Below are 16748 nucleotides of genomic sequence, written 5' to 3'. Positions count from 1 at the left end.
GACGGAAATAAAGCATAGCAACCGAAGGTAGTCCCACGGAGCCTTCATTTATGGCAAGAACGGGAAAGTCTAGGTTTTTAAAAAATATAAAATATGCAAATATATGTAGCCATATTTTTTCCTTATTTTTGATTCAAAACACAAAATGCTCTGTTCCTGAAGAAGCTCTTGATGTAGAGTGCGAGCGAAACGGAGATCTTCCGTCGTCTGTTTCTAGATGGCCGGTTAGAAAACTACACCTGAGCTAAGTACTATTACGATAATAATAGAAATTTAAGATAAGGATAAAAATGAGTTAATAAAAATGAATTAGAAAAAGAATCACATAAAATGAATTAGAAAAAGAATCACATAAAGAAAAAGTTTTATATAAAATACATTAAATAGCATAAAAGAGACTAATGGACCAATGATGGCCCGCACGTTAGCCTATTTATAGGAAGATATTAGTGAGTATTACTTGTACAAAGAAGGTATTATTATCTTACAATAACAATCACAGTTTATCTTCAATGTTAGTCGCTATTTGGTCTTTACAACGGCAACTAAACATAAGCACTGCTGTTTTTACCCAAATTATTTCACTAATTGCATTGGAATAAAATTTATAAACTTTATTTAAGACTGTATAAGTTTCTACAAAATAGGACCGATAAAGAAGCTAGCAGTTTAGTCACAATAGGAGTAAATCTACCTATGAGAGTGCCGCTTCTGAAGGTCTCCTAAAAAACACTAAAAACTAATTATAATGTACTACAATATATGTAGTATAGAAGGATATCACAGTATATTTTACTTGTTAAATTTTCACTGGCTATTATTTTATAAAGGCACATACAGTAGGCTCCTATATGTCTTTATAAAATACCACTGAATTAGGCAGCTACGAACCCTTTTAAACCAGTCGCCCTGTTATAAAATTGCCCAATTAATGAGCACAATATGCAGTAAAGGACTGCCAGTGGTTATGTCCACAATTGTATCCTTCTCATATTATAGCAAGGAAGTAAGCCACACTTTTTTTCATGCCACTGAAAGACTTGTTTACAATCCACAATTCTGGAAACCTTCACCCAACATAATTCCAGCAGTTCCTCCTTTTCAGTCTATGTTGCTTGTCCAAGACCAATTGCATTCCATCCATTTCTATTTTTTAACCTCTAAAGTTCAAAATAAGTCTTAGCTAAATTGCAGACTTTGTTCCATCTCAGTAGTGCAAATATAAATACATTTTCATGGTGTAAGCAGAAGAATGATTTTCACATTTTCAATCTGCAGTGGAAGCTGGTGTGCCGATGATTTTGGTAGAAGATCCAGTGCTTTGGTTAGCATCCATTTTTCACTGCAATAGCAGGAGGGAAATATTCTACACAGTTTTCGGTTTAATGTTGTGGCAAAGAAATGCTAGACATCTGCACCTGTTGCTTCTTAAATGAAACAGGGTTCATTTTGTTTGTTTCTTTGGATACTTTTTACTGGCAGTTTTTATAAAGTCTTCCACAGCATCAAGGTCAAACAGCCGATCCTATCAACATAAAAAAAATGGAGACCAATTAATATTATTTCATTACTAGCTGATGCCTCGGCGATGCACGGGTATTTAATTATAGCAATAACACTGTAAATGGATTCAAATAAAGATACTTTATAGTGGTGAATGAAATTATTTTTTTACAGCTTAATAAAAAGTACAATATTCAAATTATAATGTGAAATATTTGACAAAATGAATACAATACAACTAACGCAAAACGTGATTATAAACAACATTTTTAGTTTCACCTCCTGGAGCAAGAACATATAAATTCTTGGGTGAACCCACCCTTGAGCAAGCAACATAGAGTTGTGGGCCGCGAGACCCCCAGAACATATCACCCCAGGTAGTGAGGGATCTGCATACCAAGTTTCATTCAAATCGGTCAAGCCGTTTTTGAATTACTGTGAGAATGGCAGCTTTTTACATTTTTTCCATTGACATGAATGGGTGAAATCTGAATTTATGTTTGTAGCTCCGCCCACGTGTGCAGGTGGGCCGCGAGACCCCCAGAACATATCACCCCAGGTAGTGAGGGATCTGCATACCAAGTGTCGTTCAAATCGGTCAAGCCGTTTTTAAATTACTGTGAGAATGGCAGCTTTTTACATTTTTTCCATTGACATGAATGGGTGAAATCTGATTTTCTGTTTGTAGCTCCGCCCATGTGTGCAGGTGGGCCACGAGACCCCCAGAACATATCACCCCAGGTAGTGAGGGATCTGCATACCAAGTGTCGTTCAAATCGGTCAAGCCGTTTTTTAATAACTGTGAGAATGGCAGCTTTTTACATTTTTTCCATTGACATAAATGGGTGAAATCTGAATTTATGTTTGTAGCTCCGCCCACGTGTGCAGGTGGGCCGCGAGACCCCCAGAACATATCACCCCAGGTAGTGAGGGATCTGCATACCAAGTTTCGTTCAAATCGGTCAAGCCGTTTTTGAATTACTGTGAGAGTGGCAGCTTTTTTACATTTTTTTCCATTGACATGAATGGGTGAAATCTGATTTTATGTTTGTAGCTCCGCCCACGTGTGCAGGTGGGCCGCAAGACCCCCAGAACATATCATTCCAGGTAGTGAGGGATCTGCATACCAAGTTTCGTTCAAATCGGTCAAGCCGTTTTTGCGTGATCGCGGCACATACACACACACACACATACACACATACATACCTCCGATTTTATATATATAGATAGCTGCTCTGTTGCAATGCCTGTCTGTGTCATTTTGAACTCGGCACCAGAAGGGACAGACGTGAGTGGAGATTGGTCCTGCCTTCACAAAACATCACAGAGAGCCCCCAGTAGGACCTGGGGGGTAAGGATCTTCATCAGGAGGGGATTATGCCTTATGTCATGTTGGGTGAGAGGGAGGAGTACCAGGGTTTCAGGTATCCTTGTGGATTGAATGGAGGGGGGGGAGGGAAGCATCATTAGAGGGTGGTGGCATCGGCCTCTGAACCTGCCCCTTCAAACTGGCACAGTGAAAGTGTAAAAGCCAACATTGAAATGTTTTGGTTAAAGATGTATTCCTCTTTTAAAATTGGGAATACACATATAGAAATTAAACCTGTCCTAATAATACCCACTACTAAACTAAAAAAACTGACAGAAAAAAAACTACTGAAATAAGTTTAAGGTATGTAATATATCATTCTACTACAGTGGAACGCCGATTATCTGAACTCCAATTATCCGGACTGCTTCAGGGATCGTCAGCCTAGCACCCTCTCCCTCAAACAGAAGACTTTCTCCCATCAATGAGTGGACATAAATTTTTTTCCTTGGTTTTAATAATTGTTAATAAAAAAATAACTTCAGCACACACCCCCTACAAGAAAAGGCAGCATTCTCCCTCCCTTCCTGAACAGGCTCAACCAACCCCCTCCCAGACCCAGAGGAAAGACCCCTGGTGATCTAGCGGCAGCGCTGAGACAGGAGTGATCCTGCTTGCTCCTGCCCATGCTCTGTCAGTGATAAAAACAGCTACTGAGACTTCCAGGGGCAGCTATTTTTGTCACTGACAGAGCATAGGCAGCAGCGAGTAGGATCACTCCTGCCCCAGCGCTGCCACTAGACCACTAGGGAAACAAGATAGGCCTGAGGTCTTTCCTCTGGATCCGGGGGTGGGGGGGGGAAGTTGGTGATGCCTGTTCAGGAAAGGAGGGGGGAATGCTGCCTTTTCTTGTTGGGGAGGGGGGTTGCACTGAAGGTATTTTTTATTAACAATTATTAAAACCAAAGAAAAAAGATTTATGTCCAATCATCTGGATTTTTGATTATCTGGACTACCCTCTGCTGAGGTTAGTCCAGATAATCAGTGTTCCACTGTATATGTGGATATAATGACACCATGACATAAGTATATTTTGCAGAGGGTGCCTGCTTATAGCAACAAAAGTTTTTTCACCTATATAACTGAGGCTTTTTCCTTCGTTTTGTTATGAAAGCAGTACTGCTCTGGCAGCTGGTGTGTTTGGTAGTTCTAAATATTTCTGGTAGGAGTTTTTGGTTCTGTTTGTATGATATAATGACACCAGACATGATATTTAATATTATTTTGAAATGAGAGATTTCAGTACTGAGAAACTGCTTCTAATGACTAAGCAGTCTGTCCCAACGGTGTCTCAAAAATGGCGCCTATATCAATTGCACCTATATGAGCCTGTTAAGTACATTATGACATCTCTTATATGTGTTCTTATTTTTATTTTTGTCATGTGTTGCTGAAAATCCCTCTGGTGTCTAAAAATCATTAAATTATAAAATGATCCATTCAGTTGTTTTAAAGAGCTGAACAGTGCTTATAAATAGTCTGTGTCGCTAGTTCATGCGTAAAAAAAAAAAATCACAATCAAAATGTAATATCAAACATCAAATTTCAATGTAAACAATGTAGGTAGGCATAAACACTTTAAAACAACTGAATGGAAAATTATTTAATTTTATGATCTTTAGACACCAGAGGGATTTTCAGCAATGCACGACAAAAATACAAAATAAAAATAATAACACATTTTAAAAAGATGTTATGTTGTACTTAATGGACTCATATAGGTGCTATTGATATAGGCACCACTTTTGAGACACTGTTGGGCAGACTTTTTAGTCATTAGAAGCAGTTTGTAAAAGGGGCCCTAAATGTATGATATGTACATTTTCTCTGTTAACTGCATAGTAACCATCCCAAAAATGTTGGAAATGTGCCTAACAATTAACACAAAGGTAATAATTTTCACAGTTATCATGCAGTAACTCAATCTAAATTCTATAAGCAATATATGCATATAATGAAACAGTTCACAAAATGTGTCACATTTGAGTACAAAAACGGATGTTTCAGACCACATCTTGATTTTCTCTATTACTAGGTTATAAAACACCTACCAGTACAAACAGATATCTCTCTGGCAAACCCCATTCATCTGGGAAAATATCTGTCTCCTTGGTCAGTTTTAAGAGCATCTCTTGGGCTCTCTGCCTGTTCTGGAAATCACTGATGGTGCTTAGTTTTGTAACTGTTAACAGAGAGTTTACTTCTTTCTGGAAACCTGTAATAAAAGACATTTATTTAAATACTAATGTGCAATTGGATCTGTGTGTAGTATGCCATTTATTGCATGGTCTTAAACAAGAATTAAATAAACTGGTATATTCTCTCACAGAATCTTATCGGGTGGTTGATTCACTAAGCTAAATTTGTGTTTATTCTGTTCTTGTTTATTCACCCAGAGGAAAGGAGAGTAAACTAATGTATTCTCCTCTGAACTGTCTGGAGAAAAAAGAAAGATTAGGTTCTCACCTTGGTAATCTTCTTTCTTGTAGATGTGTCTAGTGGTCCTGAACACTAGGGTCTTATATTTGAACTAGCAAGTTGCTTGCAGAAAACCGTCAATCATGTTTTCCAACTCCACCTCCTTCCCAGGGAGCTGCCCCCGTCCCCTCAGTTTATACAAAAGCAATCAAGTAGCAGGAAGAAGGAAAACAGGGAAAAATTTCCAAGAATACAATTTTGTACTGCTCTGTAACAAGCACAGGAAATAACATTATAATATCCAAACCTGTGCAACTAACACCATTTATGTATAGAGCTCCTAGCTAATTGTATGACCTGCTGACACGATCTTGGATGAAGGGATCCTAATCAGCATGGATTCACTGAGGGTAGGTCATGCCAATCCAATCTCATCAGCTTCTTTGATTGAGTAACAGGAAAGCTAGACTCGGGAGAGTCTCTGGACATAGTGTACTTGGATTTCAGCAAGGCTTTTGATAGCGTCCCACACCGCAGGCTTCTAAACAAGATGAAATCAATGGGGTTGGGCGAAACAATAACTGCATGGGTCAATGATTGGCTTAGTGATAGACATCAGAGGGTGGTGGTCAACAGCACCCTCTCTGAAACATCGGAAGTGACCAGCGGAGTGCCGCAGGGCTCAGTCCTGGGTCCACTCCTTTTTAACATATTCATAAGGAACTTGACACGAAGGCTGCAGGGTAAGGTAACATTATTCGCCGATGACGCCAAACTATGCAACATAGTAAGTGAAGGCTGTTTGCAGGATAATATGACACAGGACCTTCTTGCGTTGGAAAACTGGTCCTCAACATGGCAGCTGGGTTTCAATGCTAAAAAATGTAAGGTCATGCACCTCGGTAGCGGAAATCCATGCAGAACTTACACCTTAAATGGAGAAACATTGGCTAAGACCGCAGCAGAACGAGATTTGGGAGTAATCATCAGTGCAGACATGAAGGCTGCCAAACAAGTAGAAAAGGCCTCATCCAAGGCAAGACAAATGATGGGATGTATCAATAGAAGTTTTGTCAGCCGGAAACCAGAAGTCATAATGCCACTGTACAGGACCATGGTGAGACCTCATCTGGAGTACTGTGTGCAATTCTGGAGGCCACATTACCGTAAAGACGTGCTTAGAGTCGAGTCGGTTCAGCGGATGGCCACTAGGATGATCTCGGGGCTCAAGGGTCTCTCGTACGAAGAGAGACTGAACAGATTGCAGCTCTACACTCTAGAAGAACGCAGGGAGAGGGGGGACATGATTGAGACATTTAAATACATCACAGGACGTGTCGAGGTGGAAGATGACATCCTTTTTCTCAAAGGACCCTCGGCCACAAGAGGACATCCGCTTAAACTTAGAGGGGGGAAATTTAGTAGTGACACCAGGAAGTATTTCTTCACGGAAAGAGTGGTGGATCACTGGAACAAGCTTCCGGTGCAGGTGGTCGAGGCCACCAGCATACTTGACTTCAAGAATAAATGGGACATCTACGTGGGATCCCTACGAAGGTCGAGTTAAGGAACTGGGTCATTAGCATTCAGACTTATTGAGGTGGGTCAGTAGAGTGGGAAGACTTGATGGGCTATAGCCCTTTTCTGCCGACATCTTTCTATGTTTCTATGTTTCTATGGAGTGGATGCAAATGCAGTGTTGCCCAAGGAACTACATCCATGGTTGCAACCACTGATCCCAGCACCTGCAAATAATGTCAGGCCCTCAGAACAGTCTCACTCCAAAACTTCCATATCTGATGCAGAAGCTTCTCTCTACGGGCTTCTAGGAGAAACACAGTTTTCCCTTTTTTTGAAGCAGTTTCCCCGATACTCCAAGATCTGTGTCAGCTCCAGGTGGCTTTTCTGAAAGTTGACCACCCAGCCTAGCTTCTGCAGCAGTTGAATTTTATTTATTTTATTTAAAATATTTATAATCTACTTAAAGCCTAAGTGGCTCATAATAAAACATGCATAAAAGAATGGACATACAAGAACATCAGATAAAACAAAAAAAACCCCATCTGCCCATATAAAACTCTTCTCCAAAACTGGTTCAACAGTCTTCTATCGAAACAGTAATTCTAATATCAATCAAATGCATGAACAAAAAAAAAATGTTTTGAGCAACTTCCAAAAATGTAAAACATTTTTTACATAAATGTATCACATCAGAAATTCTATTCCATACTATTAGACCTGCTACCGAAAAGTAGGATTTTCTAGTCAATACATATTTCACTATCCCACTTTTACACATATTTAATAACATACAATTCTCATATCTTAAAGATCTCCATGAACTGTACAATGTCAAGCACTTTTGCAGATAATCAGGTAGCACACCATAGAGACCTTGTTGCACGATTTTCAAAATTTTAAATTGCACATGAAAATAAACTGACAACCAATGAAGTTTTTTCAAAATTGGAAAAATTACCTCAAAACACGATCGGCTGTGTGCTGCGGCAGGGCAGGTAGGGAGAAGACGAGCCTCGCGAGTACATCCAACCCCGCAGGAACCCCGCAACCCTAGGGGGTGTACCCACAGGATCCCCGTGACCCGTGACTATAAAGCCTTCATCCTAGACAATGGAAGTCCTAAGTAAATCCCTTTGCAATAATTAAGCTTTGACAATACCATTGTTTGAAGCACTTGTCTCAAATCCAAAGTTGTCGATACGTTTTTCAGCTGCAATAACTTTCTCATAGCAAAGTAAGATAATTGTATCACTTTCACAATTTGAATGTTAAATGTGCATCGAGGATTACACCCAACATTTTAATTTCTTCCTTAATCACAATTACTGTACATGATCAGCTAGACAAACTTCACAGGGCCACAGGTTCTCATGACGGTCAACAATAATCATTATTTCTGTCTTATCTACATTCAGGTTGAATCCGCTGCACCTCATCCACTCATTGATCTTCATCATGTATGTATTTAACTCTATAGTCAATTTCTCACCCCACTCCTTAATCCTGGAAAAAAAACCCTGAATGTCGTCAGCATACATTCTGAAGGAGACACCTAACTCATCTAAAAGAGCTCTTAATGGTGCTAAATATACATTAAATGGGATCGTAGATAATGACAATCCTTGCGAGACCTCCCTGTGTATCAAAATTCAGATGAGATTTCACCATAACGTCTTACAAACATTTTTCTCCCGGTCAAAAAGGATTTAAACCACTCCCATACTGTCCCAGAGACACCCAACTTCCTGAGTCTTGATAACAACAATTCAGGGTTAAGAGAACCAAAGGCAGATGAGATATCAAGAAATATCAAACATAAACAAACAATCTTCCTACATAAGAAGTTGCCTCTGCTGGGTCAGACCAGAGGTCCATCTCGCCCAGCAGTCCGCTCCCGCGGCGGCCAATCAGGTCCATGACCTGTAAGGTGATCCTTGTCTAAAACCCTTTAATCCCCTTTATCCTTCTATCTATACCCTTTCATAATCCTATCCCTATCTCTATCTGTATCCCTCAATCCCCGTATCCTTCAGGAATTTATCCAGTCCTTCTTTGAAACCCCATAGTGTACTCTGTCCTATCACAACCTCCGGGAGCGCATTCCAGGTGCCCACCACCCTCTGAGTGAAAAATAATTTCCTAGCATTGGTTCTAAACCTGTCCCCTTTCAATTTCTCCGAGTGCCCCCTTGTTCTTGCGGTTCCCAATAGGCTGAAGAATCTGTCCCTATCTACCTTCTCTATGCCTTTCAGTGGGCGAATAAATGGCAGATGAAATTCAATGTAGGGAAATGCAAAGTCATGCATATAGGGAGAAAAAACCCGATGTTCAGCTACCAAATGGGGGGATTAGTATTAGAGGAAAGTAACCTTGAAAGAGATTTGGGTGTACTGGTGGATACAACAATGAAGTCAACGGCGCAATGCGCAGCAGCCGCGAAGAAGGCAAACAGAATGTTGGGTATTATTAAAAATGGTATTACGACCAGAACAAAAGAAGTCATCATGCCGTTGTATCGGGCAATGGTGCGCCCGCACCTGGAGTACTGTGTAGAGAGTTGCGCGGGGACAGAAATCCCACCCGTCCCCACCCGTCCCCGCCAAAGTCCCACCCGTCCCCACCCGTCCCCGTGAGGACTCCCACCCGTCCCCACCCGTCCCCGCGAGGAATCCCTCCATCCCCACCCGTCCCCGCGAGGAATCCCCTCCGTCCCCGCCCGTCCCCACGAGGAATCCCCTACATCCCCACCTGTCCCTATAAACTACAGAAATAGTTATTTCATTTAATTATGCTACTGAATTAAAGGCTCTGGTAGAAACCCATTTAAAAATAAGCAAAAAGACTTTATTAATTTGGAAATATTAATTGGGAAGAATACATACTTTGTAAACGGGTTTCTACCAGAGCCTCTAATGTTTATAAATTTTTATCAACACAACTAATATACTACTTTATCCTTAAGCAAAAAAAAAAAAAATAATAATAATTTTTTTCCTACCTTTATTGCCTGGTTCTGCTTTCTTCATGTTCTCATTCAATTCCTTCCATCCACTGCCTCTCTTCTCTCTGTGTCTTCCATTTGCTCTGTTACTGTGCCTCTCCCTTTCTCCCCCCTCCCAAATTGGTCTGGCACCCATCCTTTTCCCTCCGCTCCCCCCATAGTCTGGCACCTCTGTCTTCTTCCCTGCCAGCGTCTTCTTCCCATTCCCTCTTCCCCATTTCCTTTCAGTGTCCTTCTCCCCCACCATCTTCCCCATGTCCTGTCAGGCAGCATCCTTCTCCCCTCTCTGCCTTCCCCATGTCCTTTCAGCGGCCTTCTCCCCTCTCTGTCTTCCCCATGTCCTTTCAGCGTTCTTTTCCACCCCTTTGTCTTCCCCAGTGCTTTCAGGGTCCTTCCCCCCCTCATCTCCCGTTTACCCCATGTCCTTTCAGCGTTCTTTTCCACCCCTTTGTCTTCCCCAGTGCTTTCAGCGGCCTTCTCCCCCCTTAAGCGTCTTTTCTTCTCCACTCCACCTTTCCTCCCTCCCTGCCTCCACCTTTGTGGCGCTTTTGCACCCGACCGACAACAGAACAGGCCCGGTCGGACAAATCTCCCTGTCCTGTAGCCGCGAATCTAAATTACCTTCTTACAGCAGCTGGAGTAGTGAAGCTGCTGTAAGAGGTAATTTAGATTTGCGGCTACAGGGCAGGGAGATTTGTCGGCCGGGCCTGTTGTCGGTCGATCGGGGGACCTGACCGGCTGTGCACATTCTTCGGGGCGGACCGCCCCCTCCCCCCTCTTTCGTTCGCCATTGCCTTCTCCCTACCTGCCCTGCCGCACACAGCCGACCGGAAGTCTTTCTGATGTCAGCGCTGACGTCGGAGGAAGGGAGGGCTTTGCTTAAGCCCTCCCTCCGACGTCAGCGCTGACATCGGGAAGATTTCCGTTCGGCTGTGTGCTGCGACAGGGCAGGTAAGGAGAAGGAGACTACCCTCGCGGCTCGACCAACCCCGCTGCGATCCAACCCCGCAGGAACCCCGCGACTCTCGGAGGCGTCCCCACGGGATCCCCGCAACCCTAGGGGGCGTCCCCACAGGATCCCCGTGACCCAAAGGGGGAACCCGCGGGATCTCCGCGGGTCCCGCGGGATTCCCGTCATCCCTGTTCCCGTGCAGCTCTCTAGTACTGTGTTCAGTATTGGTCACCGTACCTTAAGAAGGATATGGTAATACTTGAGAGGGTCCAGAGGAGAGCGACACGAATGATTAAGGGCATGGAAAACCTTTCATACACTGAAAGATTGGAGAGACTGGAGCTCTTCTCCCTGGAAAAGCGGAGACTCAGAGGAGACATGATAGAAACCTACAAGATCATGAAGGGCATAGAGAAAGTAGAGAGAGATAGATTCTTCAAATTTTCAAAACATAAAAGAACAAGAGGGCATTCGGAAAAATTGGAAGGGGATAGATTCAAAACAAATGCTAGGAAGTTTTTCTTTACTCAGCGGGTGGTGGATACCTGGAATGCGCTTCCAGAGGACGTAATAGGGCAGAGTACGGTACTGGGGTTTAAGAAAGGATTGGACAATTTCCTGTTGGAAAAGGGGATAGAGGGGTATAGATAGAGGATTACTGCACAGGTCCTGGACCTGTTGGGCCGCCGCGTGAGCGGACTGCTGGGCACGATGGACCTCGGGTCTGACCCGGCAGAGGCATTGCTTATGTTCTTATGTTCTATCATGTCTCCTATGAGTCTCCGCTTCTCCAGGGAGAAGAGCCCGAGCCTTTCTAACCTGTCTGCTTATGAAAGGTTTTCCATACCTTTTATCATTTTTGTCGCTCTTCTCTGAACCCTCTCAAGTATCGCCATGTCCTTCTTAAGGTACGGTGACCAATATTGGACACAGTACTCCAGATGCGGGTACACCATCGCACGATACAGCGGCATGATGACTTACTTCGTTCTGGTTGTGATACCCTTCTTAATAATACCCAACATTCTGTTTGCTTTCTTCAAAGCTGCTGCGCATTGTGCCGTTGACTTCATTGTTGTATCCACCAGCACACCTAAGTCTTTTTCAAGGTTACTTTCCCCTAATACTAATCCCCCCATTTTGTAGCTGAACATCGGGTTCTTTTTCCCTATATGCATGACCTTACATTTCTCTATATTGAAGTTCATTTGCCATTTATTTGCCCACTCCTCCAGTTTGTTTAGGTCCCTTTGTAGGTCTTCACATTCCTCCACGGTTTTAACCCTGCTACAGAGTTTAGTGTCATCCGCAAATTTTATTACTTCACACTTCGTCCCTGTTTCTAGGTCATTTATAAATACATTGAACATCAGTGGTCCGAGCACCGACCCCTGCGGAACACCGCTCGTGACCTTCCTCCAGTCCGAGTAGTGACCCTTCACTCCAACCCTTTGCTTTCTGCCTGCCAACCAGTGTTTAACCCATCTGTATACGTCCCCTTCAACCCTGTGGTTCCACAGCTTCCTAAGTAGCCGCTCATGGGGTACCTTGTCAAAGGCTTTTTGGAAGTCGAGATAAATGATGTCTATGGCTTCCCCTTTGTCCATCTGGCTGTTTATCCCTTCAAAGAAGTGCAGTAAGTTCGTTTGGCACGATATTCCCTTGCAGAAGCCATGCTGGCTTGCTTTCATTTGTCCATTTTTTCCTATGTGCTCACAGATGCTTTTTTTTATCAGTGCCTCTACCATCTTGCCCGGAACTGAAGTCAAGCTTATTGGCCTGTAGTTTCCCGGGTCATCCCTTGATCCCTTTTTAAAGATAGGTGTAACATTTGCTATTTTCCAGTCCTCAGGGATCTCCCCAGTTTTCAAGGATAGGTTGCAAATTTGTCGGAGTGTATCCGCTATTTCGTTTCTTAGTTCTTTTAATACCCTTGGGTGGATTCTATCCGGGCCTAGTGATTTGTCGCTTTTCAATCTATCTATCTATCTGTTGGAGGGCATCCTAACAGCTTACCTCTATTTGCAACAGTTTTTCCTCTTGGTCTCCACTTATGATCTCTTCGGGTTCAGGTACATTTGATGTGTCCTCGCTTGTGAAGACTGACAAGAAGAACTTGTTTAACCTGTCAGCTACCTCTTTTTCCTCCTTTACTACTCCCTTTCTGTCTCCATCATCCAACGGTCCTACTTCCTCCCTCGCCGGTTGCTTCCCTTTAGCGTATCTGAAGAACGTTTTGAAATTCTTTGCTTCCCCAGCCAGCCTCTTTTCGTATTCTCTTTTTGCTCTCCTAACCACTAGGTGACATTCTTTTTGGTGTTTCCTGTGTTCCTTCCAGTTTTCCTCGGTTTGATCCTTTTTCCATTTTCAGAACGATATTTTCTTGTCTCCTATTGCTTTCTTCACTTCATTAGTTATCCATACCGGGTCTTTTTTCGATTTTTTTTTTTTGCACCCTTTCCTAAACCTGGGGATGTACAGATTTTGTGCTTCTTGCACTGTGTCCCTGAATAGGGACCAGGCTTTCTCTACAGTCTCCATTTTTCTTGAGCTGTTTCTGAGTTTCTTTCTCACCATTGCTCTCATAGCATCTTGAAGTTGAACATTGTCGCTGTGGTTCTCTTCACTTTTGATGTTCCTACTTCTAATTTGTACTGGATCATGTTGTGATCGCTGTTTCCTAGTGGTCCTACTACTTCCACTTCCTTTGCAGGTCCCCCTATCCCGTTGAGGATTAGGTCGAGAGTGGCATCCCCTCGTGTTGGTTCCTGATCTATACCTAAACATAACTCATTGACAGTAGCCAATAATACTGCCTCTACACTATGAGCCTTTTTAAACCCAAATTGGTTCTTATCCAAACAACCATTTTCTTCCACAAAACTTTCCAGTTGGGGGTAATACTGCTTTATCCAGTACTCTAGCAATAAATAGTAAGATTGATATTGAACTATAATTACACATTTGTTCTCTTAAACATATCTCCAAACTTTCTTGAACATCTATATCCTTAATTTTCCTCCAACGTCTTTCTGCTTATCTAACTTCCTGTCTCACTTTAACAACTCGAACAGACCGCCAGTTAGTTAATCCAGTTCTCATTTGCTGTCTCACTTCCTTTTCAGGGGCTATGCTATCTAAAGCTAGTTTTAAAGAGGAGTACCAGTTTTGTACATCCTCTTCTAAATCAGCTGCCTGATCCCCAATTTGACTTACATACCAAACTTTTCACAAATCTCCTGCTTCAAAATAAGGTATTATTCTCATCATCGCAGAACCCTGGGCACTATCATCCCCAACATCATCATCACTTTTTAAACCACTAGCATGCCTTTGGAATTGGACTTGCCTCTTATTATCCAATTGTCCAGATACGGATGTACTTGTATGCCTGCTCTGTGCAGGTATGCTGCAACAACCACCATTACTTTGGTGAAGGTCTATACTCAGCCTGAAGGGCAAGACCGCAAACTGGAATCACAAAATAAAACAAACAAACAAACAAATCTTCCTGTGCTCTAGAAAAATGGGAATGTGCATGATAGACTTCCGTCAAATCCAGGGATGCAAAACGTTTCCTTGGCATCACTGATGCAATCACCAACCTCACCGTCTCCATTTGGAAACGGGGTATCTTGAGGGCCACATGCACTGCTTTGAGGTTTAGAATTGGCCTCCAGTCTTCTGAGCCTCTCTTGGGCACTATGAAGTACATTGAACATTTATGGCTTTCAAATCCAGCGGCTTTGCGCTACTTCTCAGACCTAGGCTGCTGTTTCCAGCTTCCTAGCAGGAGAGTCCAGAAAAAGATCTGGGAGGGGACAAAAGAACTCAAACTTGTACCCCCCTCCTGTATAATGTCTAGCACCCAATGGTCTGTAGTGATCTCCGCACTTGCACCCCAACATATTATTTTTTGTAAACTGCTTTAATGTGACTTGCGGAAGGCAGTATAGAAAATATTCTTTAACCACAATGGATATGATCCTGTTGCACTGAGAACACCTTTGAAGCCCTTCTGCTGCAGTGAAATCAAATGACTTGACAATCTCAAATATATACCCTGGTCTAGACCAAACTAACATATATATATATACGAGTATATTGTATAAAAAAGAAAAACACAATGTGCTGAAAAACAGAACTCAGAGCAGAGGGACCAATTAAGGAGACAACAGACCAAGAGATAAAAACAAACTACAGAACAGAAGGTCAACACAAATAAGTTTTGAGAGCACTTACAAACTTTGCCCTTGAAGCCTGGCACGAAGAGTGTGAGGAAGTGAGTTCCATCTGCAATGCCTGGGATCCTACCATGAAATGAGTGGTGGTGTGAAACATGCCTTTGTGCAAAACTTAAAGAATGCACTTTACAACTTATTTAATTCAAAACTAAACTGTGTTCTGAAAATGTTAATTAATAGTAACATTAGCAATTTTTTTAGTAACATTCAAGCCATTGCACACTGTACAGTGCAATGATGGTTCCAAAACTATCGTGGTCTGAACTGCATTAGCAATGACCTGGTGGTGGCACTGAGCACTTTATGATTATGATTATTTATTTACACTTATTTATATTTGTAAAGCAGTCATTTGGTCATGAATTGAATATTTAATATAAAAAAAATTGTATGAATGAAAGTGGCACTATTATTAGTTGAAAGACTGAAATTAGAATGCCTATAAGTATAAATAGTGGTTCCTATACGTGGTTTGTTTTATATAAACAAAATTGACATAAGAACATAAGAATAGCCTTACTGGGTCAGGCCAATGGTCCATCTAGTCCAGTAGTCAGTCTTCAGCCAATCCAGGTCACTAATACCTGGCAAAAACCCAAACAGTAGCAACATTCCATGCAACTGAACTAAGGCAAGCAGTGGCATCCCCCATGTCTGTCGTATTAACAGACTATGGCCTTTTCCTCCAGGCAATGTCCAAACCTTTCTTAAAACCAGCTACATTAACTGCTCTTACCACATCCTCTGGCAACGTGTTCCAGAGCTCAACTATTCTCTGAGTGAAAAAATATTTCCTCCTATTGGTTTTAAAAGTATTTCTCTGTAACTTCATCGAGAGTCCCCTAGTCTTTGTAATTTTTGACGGAGTAAAAAAAATTGATCCACTTGTACCCATTCTATACCACTCAGGATTTTGTAGATTTCAATCATATCTCTCCTCAGCTATCTCTTTTCCAAGCTAAAGAGCCCTAACCTTTTTAGTCTTTCTTCATACGAGAGGAGTTCCATTCCCTTTAGCATCTTGGTCACTCTTCTTTGAATCTTTCTAGTTCCACTATATCTTTGAAATAAGGTGACAAGAATTGAATGCAATACTCAAGGTGAGTTTGCACTATGGAGTGATCAGAGGCATTATAACATTCTTAGGGCCTCTTCTATAAAACTACGCTAGCAGTTTTTAGTGCAGTGAGCTCTGATGAATGGCCCACACTGCTCCCGACACTTATAGAGTTCCTATGAGCGTCGGGAGCAGTGTGGGCCATTCAGCATAGCTCACTGCGCTAAAAACTGCTAGCGCAACTTGATAGAAGAGGCCCTTGTAAACCACCTCTTTTAAAAATAATTCTTAGCATCATTTGCTTTTTTGGCTACTACTGCACATTGGGCAGAAGGTTTCATCGTATTGTCCACAATGACACCCAGATCTTTTTCTTGGATGCTAACCCCTAAGGTGGCCGTAGCATCTGGTAACTATGGTTTAGGTTATTCTTCCCAATGTGCATCACTTTGCATTTGTCCACATTAAATTTCATCTGCCATTTGGTTGCCCAGTCTTCCAGTTTCCTAAGGTCTGCCTGCAATTTTTCACAATCTGCATGCGATTTACAACAACTTTGAACTATTTAGTGTCATCTGCAAATTTAATCAACCCACTCATCATTCCAATTTCCAGATCATTTATAGATAAATTAAAAAGCACTAATTTACCCTCCTTCATTGAGAAAAATGGCCATTTAACCC

General features: G+C 42.1%; 1 protein-coding gene across 2 annotated transcripts in view; it reads right to left on the bottom strand.

The window, feature by feature from the left end:
• Window positions 1-599: 599 nt before the first annotated feature.
• Window positions 600-16748, bottom strand: part of MREG (melanoregulin) — a 39994-nt gene continuing 23845 nt past the window's right edge. For both annotated transcript variants that reach the window (XM_033944343.1, XM_033944344.1), the window contains exons 4-5: window positions 4924-5087; window positions 600-1525 (exon numbers count right to left, since the gene is read on the bottom strand). In XM_033944343.1, the coding sequence (XP_033800234.1) occupies window positions 1445-1525; window positions 4924-5087 (245 nt within the window). In that variant the 3' untranslated portion in view covers window positions 600-1444. The remainder of the gene's footprint in view (window positions 1526-4923; window positions 5088-16748) is intronic.

This window comes from Geotrypetes seraphini, chromosome 5 (genome assembly GCF_902459505.1).
Source record: "Geotrypetes seraphini chromosome 5, aGeoSer1.1, whole genome shotgun sequence".
NCBI classification, from domain to species: Eukaryota; Metazoa; Chordata; class Amphibia; order Gymnophiona; family Dermophiidae; genus Geotrypetes; species Geotrypetes seraphini.
Note: the sequence above shows the minus strand (reverse complement) of the source record. Positions and strands in the feature narration are given on the sequence as shown.